The sequence below is a fragment of the Giraffa tippelskirchi genome, chromosome 8 (assembly GCF_054371585.1).
Source record: "Giraffa tippelskirchi isolate mGirTip1 chromosome 8, T2T-mGirTip1v1.2.pri, whole genome shotgun sequence".
NCBI classification, from domain to species: domain Eukaryota; kingdom Metazoa; phylum Chordata; class Mammalia; order Artiodactyla; family Giraffidae; genus Giraffa; species Giraffa tippelskirchi.
In genome coordinates this window covers 117,281,009-117,301,639 of record NC_137282.1, presented here as the reverse complement: position 1 = coordinate 117,301,639, position 20,631 = coordinate 117,281,009, and the positions used below count along the sequence as shown (strand labels likewise).

At 44.0% G+C, this 20,631-nt stretch overlaps 1 protein-coding gene across 5 annotated transcripts in view; it reads right to left on the bottom strand.

Moving 5' to 3' along the window:
* SLIT3 (slit guidance ligand 3) overlaps positions 1 to 20,631 on the bottom strand; it is a 703,024-nt gene that overhangs the window by 179,676 nt on the left and 502,717 nt on the right. For 4 of the 5 annotated variants that reach the window (XM_081520700.1, XM_081520701.1, XM_081520699.1 and 1 more), the window contains one exon: positions 2,523 to 2,594. In XM_081520700.1, coding sequence (XP_081376826.1) covers positions 2,523 to 2,594 — 72 coding nt within the window. Of the gene's footprint in view, positions 1 to 2,522; positions 2,595 to 8,577; positions 8,676 to 10,568; positions 10,666 to 20,631 lie in introns of those variants that run through there. The other variant, XM_081520703.1, reaches the window with a different exon arrangement.

The following is a 20,631-nucleotide window of genomic DNA, read 5'->3' as shown; positions in this document are numbered from 1 at the left end:
TCTGCTGGAAATTAAAAACCCATGGAATACCTGATTATGATTAATTTTAAGTACTTAGCCATGTGAAGCCAAATGAGAGTGTCTTTAAAACAAAGCTATTGATCTAGCTTTGTTTAGAATTGAGAAGATAAACTAATCAGATCCTGTGAGCTCTTTACAATGATGGGGAGAGAGAACTTTTTTTCATAGTGAGTTTTTAAGCTTCAAGTTGTGGTGTATCTGGATAAAAAATATATATGCACAATATACATCATGAATATATACATTCATGATGTATATAATGCATATATAAAATCAGGGTAGAGAGGACAGTTCAATTCTGTCCTGGACAGGGGTTTGATGGAGATGAGGGTGTGGTGGGGAGAAAGTTAGGGAAGTGGATGGGACCCGAGGTGACTCACATGGTAAAGGATCTGCCTGCAATTCAGGAGACCTGGCTTTGACCCTTGGGTTGGGAAAATTCCCTTGGAGAAGGGAATGGCAACCCACTCCAGTATTCTTGCCTGGAGAATTCCATGGACAGAGGAGCCTGGTGGACTACAGTTTGTGGGGTCGCAAAGAGTCAGACACAGCTAAGTGACTACTAGAAATCCTATGTAGTATACAGGGCATTTCTTAAAGTTAAGGAAACAGAGAGGTAGAATAACTTAGCCAAAGGGCCACCACACCCAGGACTCCAGACCCAGGGGTGTCTGACTGTATAGCCCTCTCCACTCCCCCTAGACAGCATTACTGGTGAGGCGAGATGACACCCAGCCAAGCCAAGAGCACCAACATGTGGACTGTCAGCTGCCACAAAACAGCTGGCGACTTCCATTTCTTGGTCCCTTCCCAGGGAATTTTCTCATCTTTTTCAAGAAGAAGGTGATATGCTCCCAGCAGCCCTTTCTACAGAGGCGTTTTTGCAGTCAGGGAAAATCACGCCTATCCTTCTCAGCTCCAGCCTCTTGATAAGAGGAGTCCTGGGTTACTAAATTTGGGCTGGCATCCTTTCCCAAGCAGACGCGCATTTGGTGCTGGTTCTGGGGTCAGAGTTTGGGTGAGGAGAGACCATCCATCTTAGGAATGACAACCTGACCAACCTCCTGGCTGTGGGTCCTGCCTTTTCTGTACTGAGAATTCTCAGCTTTCATCTGATTTCCAGCAGCTTGCAGCATCAGCATCCCCTTGATTTCCCGTGATTCCTCTTGGAATCACCTTCCTTTCATACAGTGTGGAAAGGATGTCTCCAACCCACTGTTGCTGTCTACGGGGCCAGGTGAAAAGGAAGGTGGACCTCTCCTTGTGGACAAAGGGACATTTTAATGTACTCATTCATTCGTTTGTTTGACATTTATTCATTCTTCTGGAAGTCAAAGATATGTAACCTGGTGACTATGTAATTTTTTTTTTTTTTAAATTTTCAGGGGAATGTATCCTGCCCTTATCATTCTGGCTAGAACTGTACCATCAAAATTATTTTTAGAAGCAAGCAATTACAGAAATTGGAAAGGGGAAGTCCCTCCATGATACAGCAACCACCCCCTTCATTTTCCAAATGAGAAAACTGAGGCTCCAAACAGAAGGCACTGGCCCAAGGTCACACAGCTAATGGAGGGGCCAACTTGGGGCTGAATCACACGTCTCCCAACGCAAGTTCTGCCAGGCTTGGTCACCTTCCTCTTCAGGTTTCCCCAAATCAGAGACAGCTGGAAGTGTAGTTTGGGGTGGGGGAGAACAATCAAAAGGTTTTCTTATACAATCCAATTTTAGTCTGAATGACCCGGGGATGACTCCTAGCTGACTCTCCCTCTGGAAATCAGATTTCCTTAGCTAGACCCATTTGGAAATCCAGAACACATGAAACCAGCCTCACACGCTTCCTAGACAGGGTATACAAAGTGGTCTTCTGGGGAGGGGTTCATCTCCTCTCATCTTCTCCCTCACCTCCCAGCCCCTGTCACTTTAAGGTTACTGCTTAAAGTTTGGATTTAAACCTGAGATGAGATCCCAGGAGCCACGGCCATGACTGGACTTTACCAGCTGTCTGGCATTCTGCCTGGTTCTGTGCCAAGGTCCCTTTCTGATTCTGGGTGATTCCAGCCTCGACCCCGCAGCGCTAGCCCTTCCTCATCTCCCAGACCTGTAACCTGTCTCTCTAAGCCCACACTCAGACGTTCCCTGAATGCTCTGGCAGGCACTGGGGGTCTACTCCAGCCCATCTGTCTCACCCAGCAACAAATATCGTGGGAGCATCGGGGGAGAAAGGACTCAGTTGAGACTTAATTAGCAGGAACCCCAGTTTGTGGGAGGTGAGAAATCAGACTTTGCCACCCGCAAACACTTTGACCAAGGTGAGCTGGAGGGATCTCCCAGCTCCCAATTTTAATAGCACTGCAGCAGAAGACACAGAAATGCATCCACACGGACCCCCAGGCACACACTCCCCCTGTCTCTTCCTCACCCGGACAGACACACACACACACACACACGCGCGCGCACACACACACGCACACCAGGCAGCGATCGCAGAATCAACTCACAGGATCTCCAAGTCACGCAGCGCTCGGAAGGCTCCATCTTCAATGCAGCTGATGTGGTTGTTGTCCAGTTGCCTGTGGAAAAGCAAGGGGAGAGCGTGAAGGGCTGAGCGGGGGCCGTGCCGAGAGCCGGGCGGGCCGGCCGGGCGTCCCCGGTCCCCGCGCGCCGGTCCCTCCACCCTCACCAGCTCTGCTCGCCCCGCCAGGAGCTCGTGCAGAGCCAGCCTGTCTGCCACGCTGCTGTCTCTCCTCTCTGACTGTCTGAGGGAGCTACACAGACGAGCACACCAAAGGCTGTCAGGTCTCAGTAAATATTAATTGCGCATTTTTTTTTTTAGGCAGAAGGGAGTAATTTCATTACATTAGGGCATCCAATCCATTACGAGCTCTTACCGTCATGTCACTGAAACAATTTCATTAAGCTAAAGGCCTGTAAATCATTGGAGGTCACTGCTCTGCCCTCAGTGACCTCCCAGAATGCTTTCTTCCCCATCGCTCCCTCTCCCTGTCTCTCTTTTACTGGAAGTTGCAGTCTTCCGCTCTGACACAGTGCTAAATCTTTAGGCTTTATCTGCCCAAGAGCAGTGAGGGTGCATGGGGAATATACCAATTCCAAATTAGACTCAACTAATCTAATTTTATAGTCTTTTTATTATTCTAAGCACCAAATGTCTGTGGTGGTTTGATGCCTCCGTGCTTTGTTATGGGGCCCATCTGGTAGGTCATTCTATTGAAGCAGTCTCTGACTAAATACAGATTCCCTCAAACTGCACCAAGCATCATCGACATTAAAGAAACTCATTGATGGAAGCGTTCCTGATGGGGGGAAAAAAGGACTATCGTTATCGCTTTAAAGATGTACCACTTAAATTTAAATTGGGGAGAATTAAATGCATCTATTTTGGGACTTTTTTTCTTATTTCCCTTTCCATCTTTTGAGCATGAAAATCCTGTCTTTTAAAAAGACACCTTGACTAATATACTTTCCAGGTGGGGACTGAGGTTATTCTAGTTGAGCGGTAACAAATAGATACCGCTATCTCAAATCAAAATATGCCTGATGTGTAAGTCAGGAGATTGATCACGACCACACCTCAACTTAAATATCATCTATTATATATATTAAAAAACTCATTTAATTAAAAACGATTTTATACAGAAAATACTGATTATCCCCAGACTGTCTTAAATTTTGTGTGTGCAGCACACCACGGTCTTTGGAGAAGGAGCAGTAGAAAGAAGTATGGCTGTAGTCACAAACTCCTGCCTGGACTCTTTTTTCTTTCTTTTGTCTCAGACAGAATCAGCCCTCTCAGGTGGAGGGTTCTCCGGCTGCTGGAATTTTCACCTAAAACTGGAGCTTGTCTTGCGCCAAGACAACTCTCTACAGAAGATACATCAGAGCTGCCTTTGGTAGCCCTCTTGGAGTATTTTATATTCTGCTGAAGGAAGGTGGAATTACAATTAAAAGCCTGTTATCATTGAAAAAATATATAGATGTAGGATTGCATAAATGCACATGGATGAAATATGTACAATCAGTGATGGAGTGCTTCAGAGCACACAGGCTCTGCTGTGGTCCCATGGGGAATCGAATCAGCTCAAAAGATGCTCACGATACTACATACCAGGCATTTAGAATGAAAGAAGCAGCAAGAAATGGGGGTCTCAAGAAGCAGAACTACTCTGTAAGTTGATGAATTCCACATCTAGCGTTCAAAGTCCTTGCTGACGCCGACTCACGCATTATCTCTGAGTAGTTCCTGCTACCCCAGGTTCTTCCTGAGCCTTTCTTAATGAGAGTTTAGAGAGTGTCCTTTTTGTAGATTTCCTGTAAGTGTTGGAGCCACTGATTCCCGCAGAAGTTCTATTAAGGCAGTCTAGTACTACTGTCCAACTTCTAGATTTATCATCTGTTTAAGGGTCGATGAATCAACAACTCCTGCCCTGCGCCAAGGCCACCAAACCTTACCAAGCAGAAATGCAGTGGAGTTGGCATTTGGCTCCAAGAAATTGTTCAATGAACATGCTGAATTCGGCAAAAACGGGACCATCCACCTAAGTAGCAAAGTCTCTAAATCATCAAATTGGGAAGTCTGGGGTAGTGTAGAGAGATGGCAGTCTGTGGTGCACCTGCTTTTGTGTAGACATGTTAGAGAGGTCCTGGCTATTAGAATATTGTTTATTTGCTGGATTTTGGGAGCATTTTCTATTCCTTTTCTTTACGAGAGTGCCAGAAACCAACCAGAATACTCTAAATGTACAGGATTTTACATGGAAAGAATGTAATGTTCAGAGGAGGAAAAAACTCATAGAAAGAAGAGAAAAAAAAGAAAGAACTGGTTGAATGAAATGAGAAAGGGTAGAGGGAAAGGTTATGTGCAAAAGATTTAAAAAATCCACTACTCACTCTCCTGTCAGGGTTCTGCCACTGAGGATATAGAGCAGTGACGACCAAGAGCTACTGAGAGGGTCCTGCTCATTTTAAGGCTAAAAGCAGAGATGTCTAGTACGCGATCAATTACGTGCTGTTTACATAGTTTTCAGTGGGTGGCACAAGTTGACACTCTGTTGTGTATTAGTAATGGGGAAAACGGAACGTTAATATAAGCAGCTCTGTGGGCGTATTTCATAGAGTGTTTTGGAACCCATGAAATGTATCAAAATTTAAAATGTTTATGCTGAAATGTACTTTTCTAGAAGACATTTATTATAATCTAGGTTGTCTCCTTTCATTCTAGTCACAGATAAACAGTATCCCCGCCTTGGTAGTAAAGAGTTCCTCCCAAGATGTATTGTTCATTTTGGAAGTCTACGGGGTAAATGCCTGCGAGGGCCTTGTCAGGCAAATGTAAACCCGAGTTATTCACTTCCCAGCAACCACATCTGCATGGCACTGAGCCTCAGAGCGTTCATGATACGCTCATTAATTATCTGCAATCAATTCTTATATTTCCTGCAAATAAGCTAGGTCCCTAAAACAAAGTAAATACACACTCGGTTCCGACAAGGTTTCATTTTCTTTCTAAATTACATCTCAGACACACACAACTTAGTCCTGAAGCACAGGAGAAGGGAGGTGAAATGGACACAAGCGTAGCATCTTTCAGTGGGTACCCGGAGACAAGTGGAACTCGGCACACAGAGGCCTTCCAGAGAGAAGGACAAAACAGCTGACTTAGCAGTTTGCTTCCAGGGTGGACAGAGGCTGCCGACACGTGTTCTAAGCTTTCTGGTCAAAGGTCCGTATCGCGCCTTTGAAGACTCATTCAAAGATCCTCTTAACAACAAATCAAAAAGCCCACCATCCCCTCCACACACCATTTACTCAAGAAGCAGGTGCAAAAGGAACTTCGGAAATGGGAGCACTAAGAACTTGGCCGTCTGAAAGTACCTGGTAGCTCTCTTTTCATTTTGCCTTGGTGATAAGAAGTGTGTCTTGCCCTGCTACGAATCCTGACTTCTTGCCACACAAAATAACTGACCCCAGGGCCCAGCCTAGTGCCAGGGACTTCACAGCTGGTCACCTATGGTTGTAGAATGAGTCCTTCCAGTGCCACTGTGGCAGGGCTGAGCTCAAAAATATATGGACGAAAGCTCTAGCCACAAGCCACACTGTTCTGGCTGTGGCCCTATGGCCCCATCACTAACAATAATGATGGAGAGGTCCCTTCATGAGCATATGGTGAGAGGCGGCCTTTCTGCCACACGTATCTCTATTAGCGAGCATTTAGGGAGTCTGCTTGGAATGAAGGGAGATTTCCACAGGTGCAGAGTGAAAATGAGGGGCAGGAAGGCAGCGGAGGGAGGCGGCTTTTACTGTCCTCTGCTTTATACAGGTCTCCCGCCTGTGAATCAGGCAAGAAGCCCCCAAACATTCATGATATTAAATTAACTGCTCTAATTTCCCTGGGCAGCTCCGATTTCAGCAAACAATGTGAGTTGCTAACATGATACCAAAGTCCGTTTAGAAAGGAATCTTCAGACAAGAACTAAATGCAGACACCCCAAGAGGAGCATTCTAACTACTGTATTTTTATACTCGGAGAATATACACAAGTCAGAAAGGAAAGTCAGCGTGAGTGAGGGCTTAATTTCCACAAACAGCAGACAGGGAGAATGGGCTTTTGTAAGAATTCCCATTTGTAAGCATAGTATTATCACAATTCATCTCTTTTGATCGCAATTTCAAATTTCATAATTGAAGCCAGATGGAAAATATTTTTGTGGCTCAAAAATGAAAAGAAGCATATCTAAATCCTTTTAAAAGGGTTTAAAGAAACCTGATTACAATTTTAAGCCATCTACCTATCTCTCAACCACCACCATCACACAACAAGAGAAGAAAGAAAATTTCATGATATCAATGATACATTTGAGACTCTGTGAGGAACACCTTGAAAGTAGAAATCTCCAGAAACAGGTTTTTGGAGAGCTGGAAGAAAAGAAGTCCCAACTAGTTATCTAGACACAGTGTCTACACTCTATACACCAGAGTATACCTACCCAGATGTTCACTTCTCATCCAGATGCTCTGGGGGACCCAGCATCTCAGCCCGGGGACGGTTAAACTTAGCCTCAGGGCACTGCCAGTCTGGGCCTCAAATCCAGCTGCAGTGCCTTCCTCAAGGACTGCAGCTAGAGTTGCTGCAGTCCTTCCGATGCTAAACGGGAAAAGTAGCTGAAGTTTAGCACCCTCTGCAGTTAAACAGTGTGGCAATTTCCAAGCAAAACTATCTACATGAAACGTGTGAAATAAAGAAATGGAAGGACTTCTGCACGAAATTCGCAAGGGAAGTCTAACAAGAAATTCAAAGCAAGTCTGTGATCTTGGAAGCCAGCTAATGAACCTATAGCTAAAGATCCTATTAGAGCAACTGAGTATTATTAGATGTTCATACCGTATTAGGGACTGGGATAGAGAATGAAGTGTGAGATACCCTTTGGAAGGTTACCTGTGGTGTTTATATTTCAACTATCTTAAAATGTATAAGAGCATTCTAAAAACTAAACTAACTTACATTTTTTTAGATGAAATAGATATGCTCCAATATATACATATTCAAAGTGTATTTCTTTTTCTACACCAAAGAGAAATAGAATTTTGCAACTATGAAGAAAAAAAAAAAAAAAACCCTGAGGAAACCCCTGTTTTCTTAAAACAATCCAGAAGACAAAACATGAAGTAGCTTTGACTGGCTATTCTTTTTCTCCCCATCATCCAACTGTCCTTTAAGAAGAAAACAAGAAATCTAGTAACATTTCTGAAGGTTATTTTATATGACAGTTTAACATTCTAAAAAAATCATTATTGAAAAACAAATTATAGAAGTATTTGTCTTCTGCTGGCTAGGGTCTTCAAAAGAAAAAAAAAACTAAAGCTCAAGGTTATTTTAACTGGCAAAAGGAAAAAAAAAATGCATTCAAAAGAAATGCAGACACTTCATATAATTGAACACTGGTCACACTCCGTAGGCAAATCGAACACTTGATCCAAGCCACAGTCTGCTAATGAATTGTCACTGCCTCTCATCATTAAGAAGCTCCTGTAATTCTGCATTAAAACAACAGCTCAAATGAGCAAAAAGAGGTTTATCTATTATTTTGCACATTTGGTACACTTGTCCACCAGACCCAAGAATACATGCATATAGATTTATTTACTGATCTATGAATTATTTATGTATCCACAGAGATTCCTATATTTAGAACTGACAACTTTATGCCTATTTTTCCTACATAATAATTACATGTACTGTCTCCTATTGTATACATGTAAATGCAAAAGTATATTATAAAACAGGTAAAGTAAGTAGTATTGACCTCTGAAATTCAATGTGCCTGCATCAGTCATATTTACAGAGTAATTTAGATAATTAGGTGATTGTCAGCATTCCCAAATTTCAATCAACCAAACTCACTTTGCAAAGGACAGAGTCTTAGGTTAATTAAGCTCTCTGATCAGAACATTCTGCCTAGAATGTAGTTAAAAACTGAAGCATGAATCTGTTTTGCCAACTATCGTTATGCATACTTTGCCACATGGCTAGCATAATACCTTTTATTTAGTATATATCATATTGCTGCTTGACATATGCAACTTCTCAGCAGGAGAATAACTGCATCCACTCCAGTAGATGCTCCCGAACGCAAGCTCTGCAATAATGCAAACACAGATGATGGATTAGCACCAAAGCAGTACGCCAGACCTTGGAGAATAAAGGCGTGTTTTACACATCGCTGGGAAATATCAATAACTCCACTTCTGTGTTTACACAGTTTCCGGTTTGTTGGGGATTTGGCAAATGAATTTGTGCAGAAAAATGCAGGGGGTTGGTTAGAAATCCCTGCAAATTAATTTAGCAGGAAGGATGGTTGTCGGGAAGATGCTGAGCTCTCGTTTATTTTGGACAAGTTTCAGAAACAAATTTCTGGCTTTTCTAGATAAATAAAACAATAACAAAACCCACGTAGACAAAGGACAAATCAAACGAAGATACCCCCTATTCACAGTGAGAGAATTTCTTTTATTTCTATGCAACTTTTAGACCAAGGGACCGAGGAAGTTTGGCTGTTGTTTGTAAAATGTGCTCTCCTGTTTTGAGGCATGCTTCAAATCCAGCCTTTCTTACGTCAACCCAATATGAAGACTAAAGAACTTTAGAGCTAGGATGCCCAACTTAACGACGTTTGCCCAGAACTTCCCCTGTGTAAGTATGGAAACTTCTGAGACTGTTCCAGGAAACTCTTCTGTCCCAGGCACTTTATTAAACCTCTGGTGCTGACTCTGTTGGAAACATTTATTCTCAGCACTAGTTTACTTAAATCTTATAAAGTCTGTTGTTTCACAAACTCAGCTTTTAGTTACATCAACTCTAAAAGGCTCCTCACTGCAGCTACTGTAAAATGGGCTGCTCCTTTAAACACTCCTGCAACTAGGCTGATGGGAGCCCTCAAAGTGGCTGAAACATTCTAATGTGATTCTTAACTTTGCTCATTGGGAATTATTGATAAAATGTCTTTGTAAGAAGCATCCTTGCTGATGTCATGAATACTCAGAGGCCAAACAAATAAAAGGCTGTCTCCATAGTGATGGGGGCAGGTTTGTGGTTTCCCTAGTTACACTCTTGAGTGATAACCATCTGGGGTTCCTCCCTGGCAGAGGGGAAAGGGAGTGAGAACCTGGAAAGATGAAATGTGCTTTTGTTAACAGGCCTGAAAGTTACCTCCCACATCTCTGTGTTTGACTTCTTTTTTAAATCAACCAGTACAAACTGTAGTGAGTTTTTAAATTTTTTTCATCCTTGTGGGGGTTTTGGAAATTTTCCCTTTGGACTCTAGAGATAAACTATTCCAGCCGTGAGAATACGACCCGTAAGCGCAGCCAGGGCAGAGAATTTCTTCTTAGCCTGAAGCGGCTGCAGGCGTCGGAGCCCAGACAGGATGCTGCTTTTCACTCAGATACAGGAGTGCTAAGCAGCACTGCTCCAGGCTGAAGTTGAGGATCTCTTGGCCTGCATCACGGGAGGGCAGGGGCGGCTTCCTAAGACTTCAAAAAGATCTTAGTTTCCCTTTAAAAAAATCACATGGATCTCTCATGTAGAAATCAAAAAAACTTCCTTGAATTTATTCACCTTTCCAACCCATACTAACTACTAACTTCTGGGAACTCTCAATATTTGTTATGTATCTTTTTCATAAAATGGAAGTTTAGGGCTCCTGTAAATTTCTGGCATGTGAATAAGGAGAGTCACATCGGCCCCAGGGGGCTTTGAGTCTCAAGGGTTTGGGTTTGCTTGGGACTTGCCATTCCTTTCTTCTGTCCTGTTCTCCCTCTTGGAATGGGACCATCTGTCCTCTTCCTGTCCCATCATTGTGTTTTGGAAGCAGATATATATTTGATTTCACGGGTTCACAGCTTTTGCCTCAGAATGACCCAATAGCTCGAGTCCCACCCATATCTGACTTCGGTGATATTTAGAGGAGATTCTGACCCCAGTTCGATTCCTGGGTCAGGAAGATCCACTAGAGAAGGGATAGGCTACCCACTCCAGTATTCTTGGGCTCCCCTGCTGGTTCAGCGGGTAAAGAATCCATCTGCAATGAGGGAGACCTGGGTTCAGTCCCTGGGTTCGGAAGATCCCCTGGAGAAGGGAAAGGCTACCCACTCCAGTATTCTAGCCTGGAGAATTCCATGGACTGTATCATCCATGGGGTCACAAAGAGTTGGACACAACTGAATGACTTTCACTTTCACTGGACTTCAGACTTATAAGTTGAGGCTGGACTGAGTGTGGATCTACTGGGATGGAATGAATGTATTTAGCATGTGAGAAGGATGTGAATTTGGGGGGATCAGGGGCAGAATACTATAGACTGAATGTGTCCTCCCATCAAATTCATATGTTGAGGCTTATCCCCCAAAGAGACTAGGAAGAGGGATCTTTGAGAGGTGATGAGGACATGAAGGCAGAACCCTCATGGATGAGATAAATGTCTTTATAAAAGAAGCCCTAGAAAGCTTCCTAGCCCCTTCCATTTTGTGACCTTATACCAAAAAGACAGCTATTTAGGAAGCAGGCCCCCAGCACACACAGAACCTGCTGGCACCTTGATCTGGGACTTACCAGCCTGCAGAACTGTGAGAAACACACTTCTGCTATTTATAAGCCACCCAGTTTATGACATTTTTGTTACAGGAGCCTGAACAGACTATGCACCGTCCATGCACCCAAGTCTCAACTTCCTCTTCTATAAAATGGAGATAACATTTAACCTGAAAGGAAATTTTGAGTATGAAAATGATGAAATGTATGCACTCTGAAAATGTGGCCTTGTTTAATTTTCTTTGCTTTGAAATAAATAATATTAAATATAAGAATTTGACTTACATAATCTCTAAAGGTTCTTTCAGCTCTGAAGATGTGCAGCCTGAGGTCAATTTCTTATGAGATTTTTAAAGAAAAAGTTCCTGCTCATCTTACTCAGATCCTGCTGTGATTTGAGCTTATCTTTTTATCCCTTCTTCCATTCCAGACCAAAGAATCTATTATTGAGATATTCAATATATTCTTTCTGGACTGAGGGCAGCAGTTCAGGCTCACATGCTCTTTGTACTTCTCCAGCTGATATGAGATTGAAATACAAGAAGCCATCAAAACCCTGCATGGAAGACAACACAAAATTTTCTCTCACCAGGACAATGATATCCATATATACAACTCCCATAGGCATGAACCACTAAGGAGGGTAATTACAAAATTTAACCCTGTTTTGTTTTTTTTTTTGCGGCCATTTGCACTTAATAAACAATCAACTAATGTCTGGAGCACCTAAACTAGTGAAATCCATACCATCATCTATGGGGTATGATTTCTTCATTTAACATTCCTTAATCTATGCACAAATGTTGAACAACTCCCTGTGGCCTCTGCTGTAAACTGTTACAACAACAATGCAACCACAATAATTGTTGCACGGAGTACATATTCACATTTATTAGGCATTAAGTATTGGGCTGAACATCTTCAATATGTTCCCTAAGTTGGGTCTTACAACATTAGTACTCCAATTTTACAGAAAAGGCAACTAAGGCTTCAAGAGTTCCATCTCTAAGCTTGGCTTTGAATCCAGATCAGTCTATAACCCATAATGACTGCAGGTGATGCTGCTTCTTTGTACGTGGCCCAAACTCCTTCGCATGGCACCGCCCACCTCATCTATGCACTACAGAAGAATACCACGTACTCACTCATGCTGGCCCTTTCCCTCTCCTCTGTTTGGGAAATCCCTTCCCCTCCAACAAGGCCCTCCTCAAAGCTCACATCCCCTATGAAACCTTCCTGTGCAAACTCAGCCAAAATGAACCACTCTCCCCAAAACCTCCATTAAATCACTTATTTCCCATCAGTAGGACTAGCTGTAAACACAGAAGGAAACCAAGGTTCAGAGAGGTTATATAGCATTTCCAAGGCCAGTCAGCGAATGCATTAAAGAGTCAAGTTCATACCTGTCTTCCTGCCTGGGAGCCTTAGGCTTCATTCTACATGGTATGCTACCTCCCTCTGACTTTCGGTGTGGAGGGATAGGGAGTCTGTTACGACTTAACTCACTGATCTTTGGATAGAAAGAGGCTGGTGAGAAATGTCAAGGTTGGTCTCAGATAGTCACTGGGTCCCAGTTGCTTTCACTGGATTGCAACCATTCTGACCCAGAAGATGGTAGGTGAGGGGAGTACAGTCCCCTCACCTTCCCTGCGTGTGTCTGATTTAGATTACCTGGGAGTCCCAGGGCAGTTGACTTTTAGCAGCATTGGGGAAAGCAGGCTGATTTTAGCTCCAGTTTCTGGGAATAACGGGGAGGGACCTCCACTCTAAGGAGACTGCTACCATTCCAGGTCACCTATTGAGATGGATGGGCAGCCTCCTGACCCGGCTGGGACAGTTTAGAGCTTCTTGAGCCAGGGGCAAGGCACAGCCAGAGAAATGGCTCTCCTTGCTCCAGGCAAGTGGCCAATTGCACAGATTTTAATCAGTCTTTCCTGGGCCTGACCTTCCCCAGTGTGACGCAGGCTTGTCTTCTAAAGGTATATAAGCCACAGGTCCTGAAACAACTGGGTAGCCCTCACCAGGTCGTGTACTCAGATGTACGGGGTCAGTGGCCATTAGGGAGGCATCACTCAAAGGTATCTTCGTGGCAGCAGAAGCCAATTAAAATGTGTCTTGTAAGCTCAGTGTAAGGGGATATCAAGGTCTGTGTAATTAACTGCTGAAAAAAGGGGCATCAAAACTCAGCAACATGGGCAGTGCTGATAACTACGTTCAATTCAGCAAATGCACAGAACTTAAATACTCTAGGAAAAGGCCAGCTTCTTTTTCTAAACTAGGACTTGTAATGAATAATGGATGCCTGGATTCACTGGCAACAGGAGAGCAGGGGTAGGATCTGTCTTGCTCACAATTTCACCCTCTTCACAGCACCTGGCACATAGGAAATGCTTTGTGCAAAACCCAAGGGGGTCACAATGAGATACTGCTTTACACCCACTAGGATAACTAGACTGAAAAAAGATGGAAAGCAAGTTCTGGCAAGGATGTGGAGAAATGGGGACCCTCCTACATGGCTGGAGGGAATGTAAAATGGTACAGCCACTCTGAAAGTTTGATGGTTTCTCAAAAGTTTGAACATAGAATTACCCAATGATCCATCAACTCTACTCTGAGGGATATACTTAACAGAACAGAAAACAGTGTTCAAACAAAAATTTGTACACAACTGTGCATAGGACTATTCATAATAGCCCAAAGGCAGAAACAATTCAAACACAGCCAATGGATGAATGAAGAAACAAACTGTGTTACATCCATACAATGGAATATTATTCAGTCATTAAAAAGGAATGGGTCCTGATACATGCTACAACATGATGAACCTTGAAAACAAAGGGTCAGACGAAAAAGGACACATGTTGTATGATTCCCTTTATGTGAAATATCCAGAACCTGTAATCTATAGAAATAGAAAACAGATTAACAGTTGCTGGAGACTGGGGAGGAATGGGCAGTGGCTGCCTAATGGGTATAGGGTTTTCTTTTGGGGGGATAAAAATGCTGTAGATCAAAATGATGGCTGTGCAACATAGTGGGTGTACTAAATGCCACTGAACTGCATACTTTAAGACACTGAATTCTATGCTATATGAATTTCATATTTAAAAAAATTAAAAAGAGGAGCTTTATGAGAGCATCCCATTGTGAGAGTAATTCCCCTGTGACAACATCACAGAGAAAGGCAGGGAAACCTAGGACCAGGTCTTACATTAGGCACAATCAGGCAGGAAACCCAATTCAGCCTGATGTGGGGGAAAAGGATCTGGGTATTTGTAGAGCAATGAGAAAGATGGAAAGAAACAAGTGGGGTGGGGTGGGGAATTATTTGCAGCAAATTTTAAAACTCTTTCTCCTGGCTGGTTTTGGGCACACTACCAGTCACTCTACACTTCAGTTCAGTTGCTCAGTCGTGTCCAACTCTTTGCAACCCCATGAACCTCAGCATGACAGGCCTCCCTGTCCATCACCGATCCCCTGAGTCCACCCAAACCCATGTCCATTAAGTCTATGATTCCATATAGCCATCTCATCCTTTGTTGTCCCCTTCTCCTCCTGCCCCTAATCTTTCCCAGCATCAGGGTCTTGTCCAATGAGTCAGCTCTTCACATTAGGTGGCCAAAGTACTGGAGTTTCCGCTTCAACATCAGTCCTTCCAATGAACACCCAGGACTGATCTCCTTTAGGATGGACTGGTTGGATCTCTTTGCAGTCCAAGGGACTCTCAAGAGTCTTCTCCAACACCACAGTTCAAAAGCGTCAATTCTTCACTGCTCAGCTTTCTTCACAGTCCAACTCTCACATCCATACATGACCACTGGAAAAACCATAGCCTTGACTATACAGACCTTTGTTGGCAAAGTGATGTCTCTGCTTTTTAATATACTATCTGGGTTGGTCATAACTTTCCTTCCAAGGAGTAAGTGTCTTTTAATTTCATGGCTGCAGTCACCATCAGCAGTGATTTTGGAGCCCAGAAAAATAAAGTCTGACACTGTTTCCACTGTTTCCCCATCTATGTCCCATGAAGTGATGGGACGGGATGCCACGATCTGTTTTCTGAGTGTTGAGCTTTAAGCCAACTTTTTCACTCTCCTCTTTCACTTTCATGAAAAGGCTCTTTAGTTCTTCCTCACTTTCTGCCATAAGGGTGGTGTCATCTGCATATCTGAGTTTACTGATATTTCTCCCAGCAATCTTGATTCCAGCTTGTGCTTCATCCAGCCCAGTGTTTCTCATGATGTACTCTGCATATAAGTTAAATAAGCAGGGTGACTATATACAGCCTTGATGTACTCCTTTTCCTATTTGGAACCAGTCTGTTGTTCCATGTCTAGTTCTAACTGTTGCTTCCTGACCTGCATACAGGTTTCTCAAGAGGCAGATCAGGTGGTCTGGTATTCCCATCTCTTTCAGGATTTTCCACAGTTTATTGTGATCCACACAGTCAAAGGCTTTGGCATAGTCAATAAAGCAGAAATAGATGTTTTTCTGGTACTCTCTTGCTTTTTCGATGATCCATCAGATGTTAGCAATTTGATCTCTGGTTTCTCTGCCTTTTCTAAAACCAGCTTGAACATCTGGAAGTTCACGGTTCATGTATTGCTGAAGCCTGGCCTGGAGAATTTTAAGCATTACTTTACTAGCGTGTGAGATCAGCACAATTGTGCAGTAGTTTGAGCATTCTTTGGCATTGCCTTTCTTTGGGATTGGAATGAAAACTGACCTTTTCCAGTCCTGTGGCCACTGATGAGTTTTCCAAATTTGCTGGCATATTGAATGCAGCACTTTCATAGCATCATTTTTCAGGATTTGAAATAGCTCAACTGGAATTCCATCACCTCCACTAGCTTTGTTCGTAATGATGCTTCTTAAGGCCCACTTGACTTCACATTCCAGGATGTCTGACTCTAGGTGAGTGATCACACCATCGTGATTGTCTGGGTCATGAAGACTGAGCGCGGCCAAGAGGAGCTACCCCGGGCCCGAAGTCAGGGGCGGCGGCTGAGAGAAGCTATTCTACACTTTGGAAAACATAAAATTGGTTTAAGCAAGAGAATGAGGATCCTAAACTTGATGGAAAGGGGCAAAATCACCTTCTCTATTTTCAAGGCAAACATAAAATGTTGGGAGATTAGCCACTATTTTGTATTTTCCACACCACTGCTCTCTCCTCTCCGTGGGTAGCCAGCATAGATAACTCGGTAGACTGTGTTTGCATTTCAGAAGCCGAGTTCCTCAGTTTCTTCTCACCCTTTCTGGGACTGGCTCTCTGGGTTCCCTTTCTGAGAAGGCTGGAAAGGAGGCCTTGGCTTTCCTTCGAGGCAGAGAGAGTAGCGCCTCTCACTAGAAACCCTTCCCTGTCTGGGCATCTGGTCTGTGTGGGCTGTGGGAGCCCCTAGGCGAGGTTCGTGGGCAGAGGAAGGATGGAGGCCAGGTGACAATGGTGAGTCATCATCTTCCTGCCTGCCGGGCTCCGGATTCCCATAGGACTCTGGGCAGCCACACTGGTCTCACTGAGCTGGATAAATCCAAAAGTTTTGGATTAGAAAGAGGAGGCCAGAAATACAAAAGAGAGAAAGGGCCTGAAGCCAGAGGGGTCCTTGTGAGATGGTTCCCACCTGAGTACTTAGGTGAGAGCCAGGTTAACCAACAAGCATCCATGTCCGGAGCCACTGTGTCTGACTTTCTGTTGTGGCTACTTCCATTTAGCTGGCCATACCCAACCTGATGGCTCAGTAGGTAAAGAATCCGCCTGCAATGCAGGAGACACAGGAGATGCAGGTTCGATCCCTGGGTCAGGAAGATCCCCTGGAGTAGGCAATGGCAACCCACTCCAGTATTCTTGCCTAGGAAATCCCATGGATAGAGGAGCCTGGTGGGTTACAGTCCACAGGGTTGCAAAGAGATGGACACAACTGAGTGACTAAACACACACACACACACACACACACACACACAGCCTCAAAGAGGTTTCTAATTCTTCTCCTGATTCCAGGAAAAAGAAATAAGGACGTGGCTCCCACTTAAGAACTAAGGATAAGAAACGCTGCACTGGGAGGGGTGGGGTGGGGGAGGCAGATTCTCTTTTTCTCATCTGCCAGTAGTACAGTTTTATCTAAGACACTGTGGTTTAGTGGGGAAAATAACAATTCGCTTGGGAAGCAGATGACAAGGATCTCTGACTTTGCTGAGTCGTGGTCTAACTTCTCTAGGCTAAAATTTGCCTGTCAGTCAAAGACATAAAATAGATGATTTCTATGTGCCCCTCGTGAGCAGACATTCAGGGCTGCAGAATATTATCCCAGCCTCTGGAGCCTCACATGAGGACTTCCTTATTTTGTTGTTATACTATCCAAGGAGTGAGATTTGATTTTAATGCAGTATGTCGACAATGCAAATATGAGTTTCTTCTTGTCTGGAACAGTTAAGACAGGAAACTTTCAAAGCACTGGAGATCTGAACAGTAGGTTGGGGAAAAAAATACAAATATGAATGAAAGGTGGCATCAGCTTCTTCCAAACTGCTCATCGGACCCCACCAAGCTCAGACGCCCTCGCCAGTGCCTATAGGGTACAGATTTGTGGAGCACATTGCAGGTAAGACAAGTCCAGCTCTCTCAGGCTTCTGGATGCTTCTGGGGTTAGCAATAAGAGGTTAAGCTCCTTTTGCTTCATCTCGTTGAACTGTACCCTTTTAGAAACAGTATTCCTTCCCATTAGTCATAGAGGTGATTTTTTCGTTGTTGTTTTTAAAACTTTTTTTTTTTTTAATGTAGACCATTTTTAAGGTCTTTATTCAATTTTGTTACAATATTACTTCTGGTTTATGTTTTGGTTTTTTGGCTGCGAGACAGGTGGGGTCTTAGGTCCCCAACCAAGGACTGAACCCACTGCACGCCCTGCATTGGAAGGTGAAGTCTTAACTACTACTGGTCACTAGGGAAGTCCCAGAAATGACTTTTGAAAGAGCACTGAATAATTTTTCAGTGGCATCAGAAAACGAAGGCTAGTCACCCACATCTCACAGGGGCCCGACACAATGCGGAACACAGCCTCTGAATGCGGAAGGGAGAAAACCACCCCGCGGTGATACCCTCAAGTTGAGTAGATTTATCGAGAAGCTGCTGGGAGGAGCCAGGGCAGAGAACCAGCCTTCTAGGGTTTTCCCAGGATTTGTCAGTGAAGTACATTAACAATGGGAATCCTTACCTCCAGAAACAAACTTGGGACCAGCACTGCTCTTTCTGGCAAGTTCACTCTATTTTTATATCTCAGCTAAATGTTAGCTCCCTCACAGCCCTTGAAATTTGGACGTGAGGGGGAAAATGCTCACTTCCAGGTCAAAGGGCTGTTTGTTCCAGCCTCTCACACTCGCCCTACGGAGCGTGCTGGTCTCTGTGCACGAAGTCCCCGGAAGCAGCCTCACACGCCAGGCGCCCGGAGCGCTGAGCTCCCGCGTCTGCCGCTGGCCTCACAGCCCGGGCCCCGCAGGCACAAACGCAGCAGCCTGCCTTTTCTTATGTCGCCTAAGTTCTTCCATTCTTTCTGTTTTCCGCTTAAGAAATTCGTTTTCAAATTCACCACCCCAGGTTTCGACTTCCCATCGTGGGTTCTGAACATCCTGTCCCAGGCACCCACATCCTCAGCAGAGGACACAACCCATTCCCACCCCAGTACTCCGGTTCCTTTACCCCCGGCCAGACCGGATGCAGGGGCTTGAGATTCATGCATGAACTGTGGAATGGGGGTGACCCCTGTCACAAACGAGGCTCCTCTAAACAGAGGGCAAGTGAAACTGGAGGAGGGATGAACCCAGCGGTCCTGCAACCATGAAGGATGCCACCTCTCAGGACTTGACAACGGAAACGTCGGAACCCATCTGACAGAGGAGAGGGCTGACATCCGCGTTGTCTGTGATGGAGAGCCACTTCGGAACTATTTCCTGTCCTGAGTTTTCCTTCGGTCTGCCTTGCGGCGGAAGCGGGGTGGAGGGATGGGGACTATTTCGGTCATGATGCTATATACGGACCCTTCCAAGAAGGGTGCAGGACTAGAATTGTGTCTGTACAAAAGGTTTGCATTAACTGTAATGAAGCAAATGACAAAATCAATAAAGCGAGAATTGTGCGGCTGTCATAAAGATGATGTAAATCCAGGGTTCACGATGGTTATGAAGCTATTTAGAATTGTAATTAAAACCAGCACCATTTTTTTTCAAGATAAAAGCCCCTTTGACAACCATAAATGCAAGCTACAGGAAATTTTCAACAAAAATATTCAAAATTAATGTATGGCACAAAGATGGCATAAATTAACGGAGGATAATCCATAAGCCCAGGCTTCGGAATGTAAGAGCACTGAGTAAAGAGATTTCGATTTTGCATTTGGTTTTCAAGTGATGTGGTTTTCAATTTTAATCAAGTTAAAGCTTGACAGAGCACTTAGAGACTCTGAATGAATGGCATATTTCTGACAACTACTTTTCAATGAGACTGAAAATGCTGTCTCTGTATTTGTACAACTTGAGATCTGACAGCACTTGCTATTTTATGCATTCCACATATTTCAGAAGAGAATCTAAGGTGTGGGGGTGAGTGTAGGAGGAGATGACCTTCTTGTTTCATTCAGGAGTGGGAGTGGGATGAAGTGGGGGAGGCACAGGATGGGATGTCCAGCCTTTTGGTACTGATGAGCTGTCTTCCTTGGAGCTTCTTTTGAGCCCTGATTATAAACTGTAACACTGAGATTTCTTGGGAAACATCCACCTACCTACCTATCCATTCACCTAACTTCAGAGCATCACTGCTTGCTTTTAGGTCAGGAACAATATTCCCTACTATGGCCTTCAGCCTGCTGAAGGAGATTCTAGCCGTCTGGTGACTGTAACTGTAGAGTCACTGAATATCAGTGTTGGGAGCGATCTTGGAGATCATCAGGTCCAAGTCTGTCATTTTTAACAGAAGAGGAAAGTGAGGATTAGAGAGAGAAAGAGTTACTTAAAATCGTAGGATAGCTTTAGGCAGTGTATTCAGGACCTGATCAAGAACTGGTCAGGTCATACTATTTGGAGCCGAAGGAGTGACATATGCTAAGCCAGTGAAAAACTAAGACAGAAAATGATGATTAAATTGTACTGTCAAGTCTGAAGTGCCACTAGAATTCAGATATGCTTGATTCTTTCAGTCTATTTGGGGCTTCAAGTGTGGTAAGGAGGTAGTTGGGGGAGACAGTAAATAGGAACTGAGGAATCCTAGTGATTAAGGGGTGTATTCATGTTCTTTGTTTTTTCTGTATTTTATGGTGACTTGACATCTTAAGGGGTTTTGATGACTTCAGGGAGAGGCTGCCCCTCCAAGAGCTAGTTAATTCCTTCAGATAATAAACGATTGATCAGGGAGCCCATCTTTCACATACAAGCCAAATGGTCCTGAGTCCATATCCCCAAGCACCTCCTTTACCTAATTCTCACACACTGAGCCAGTATGAGTGTGTTAGTTGCTCGGT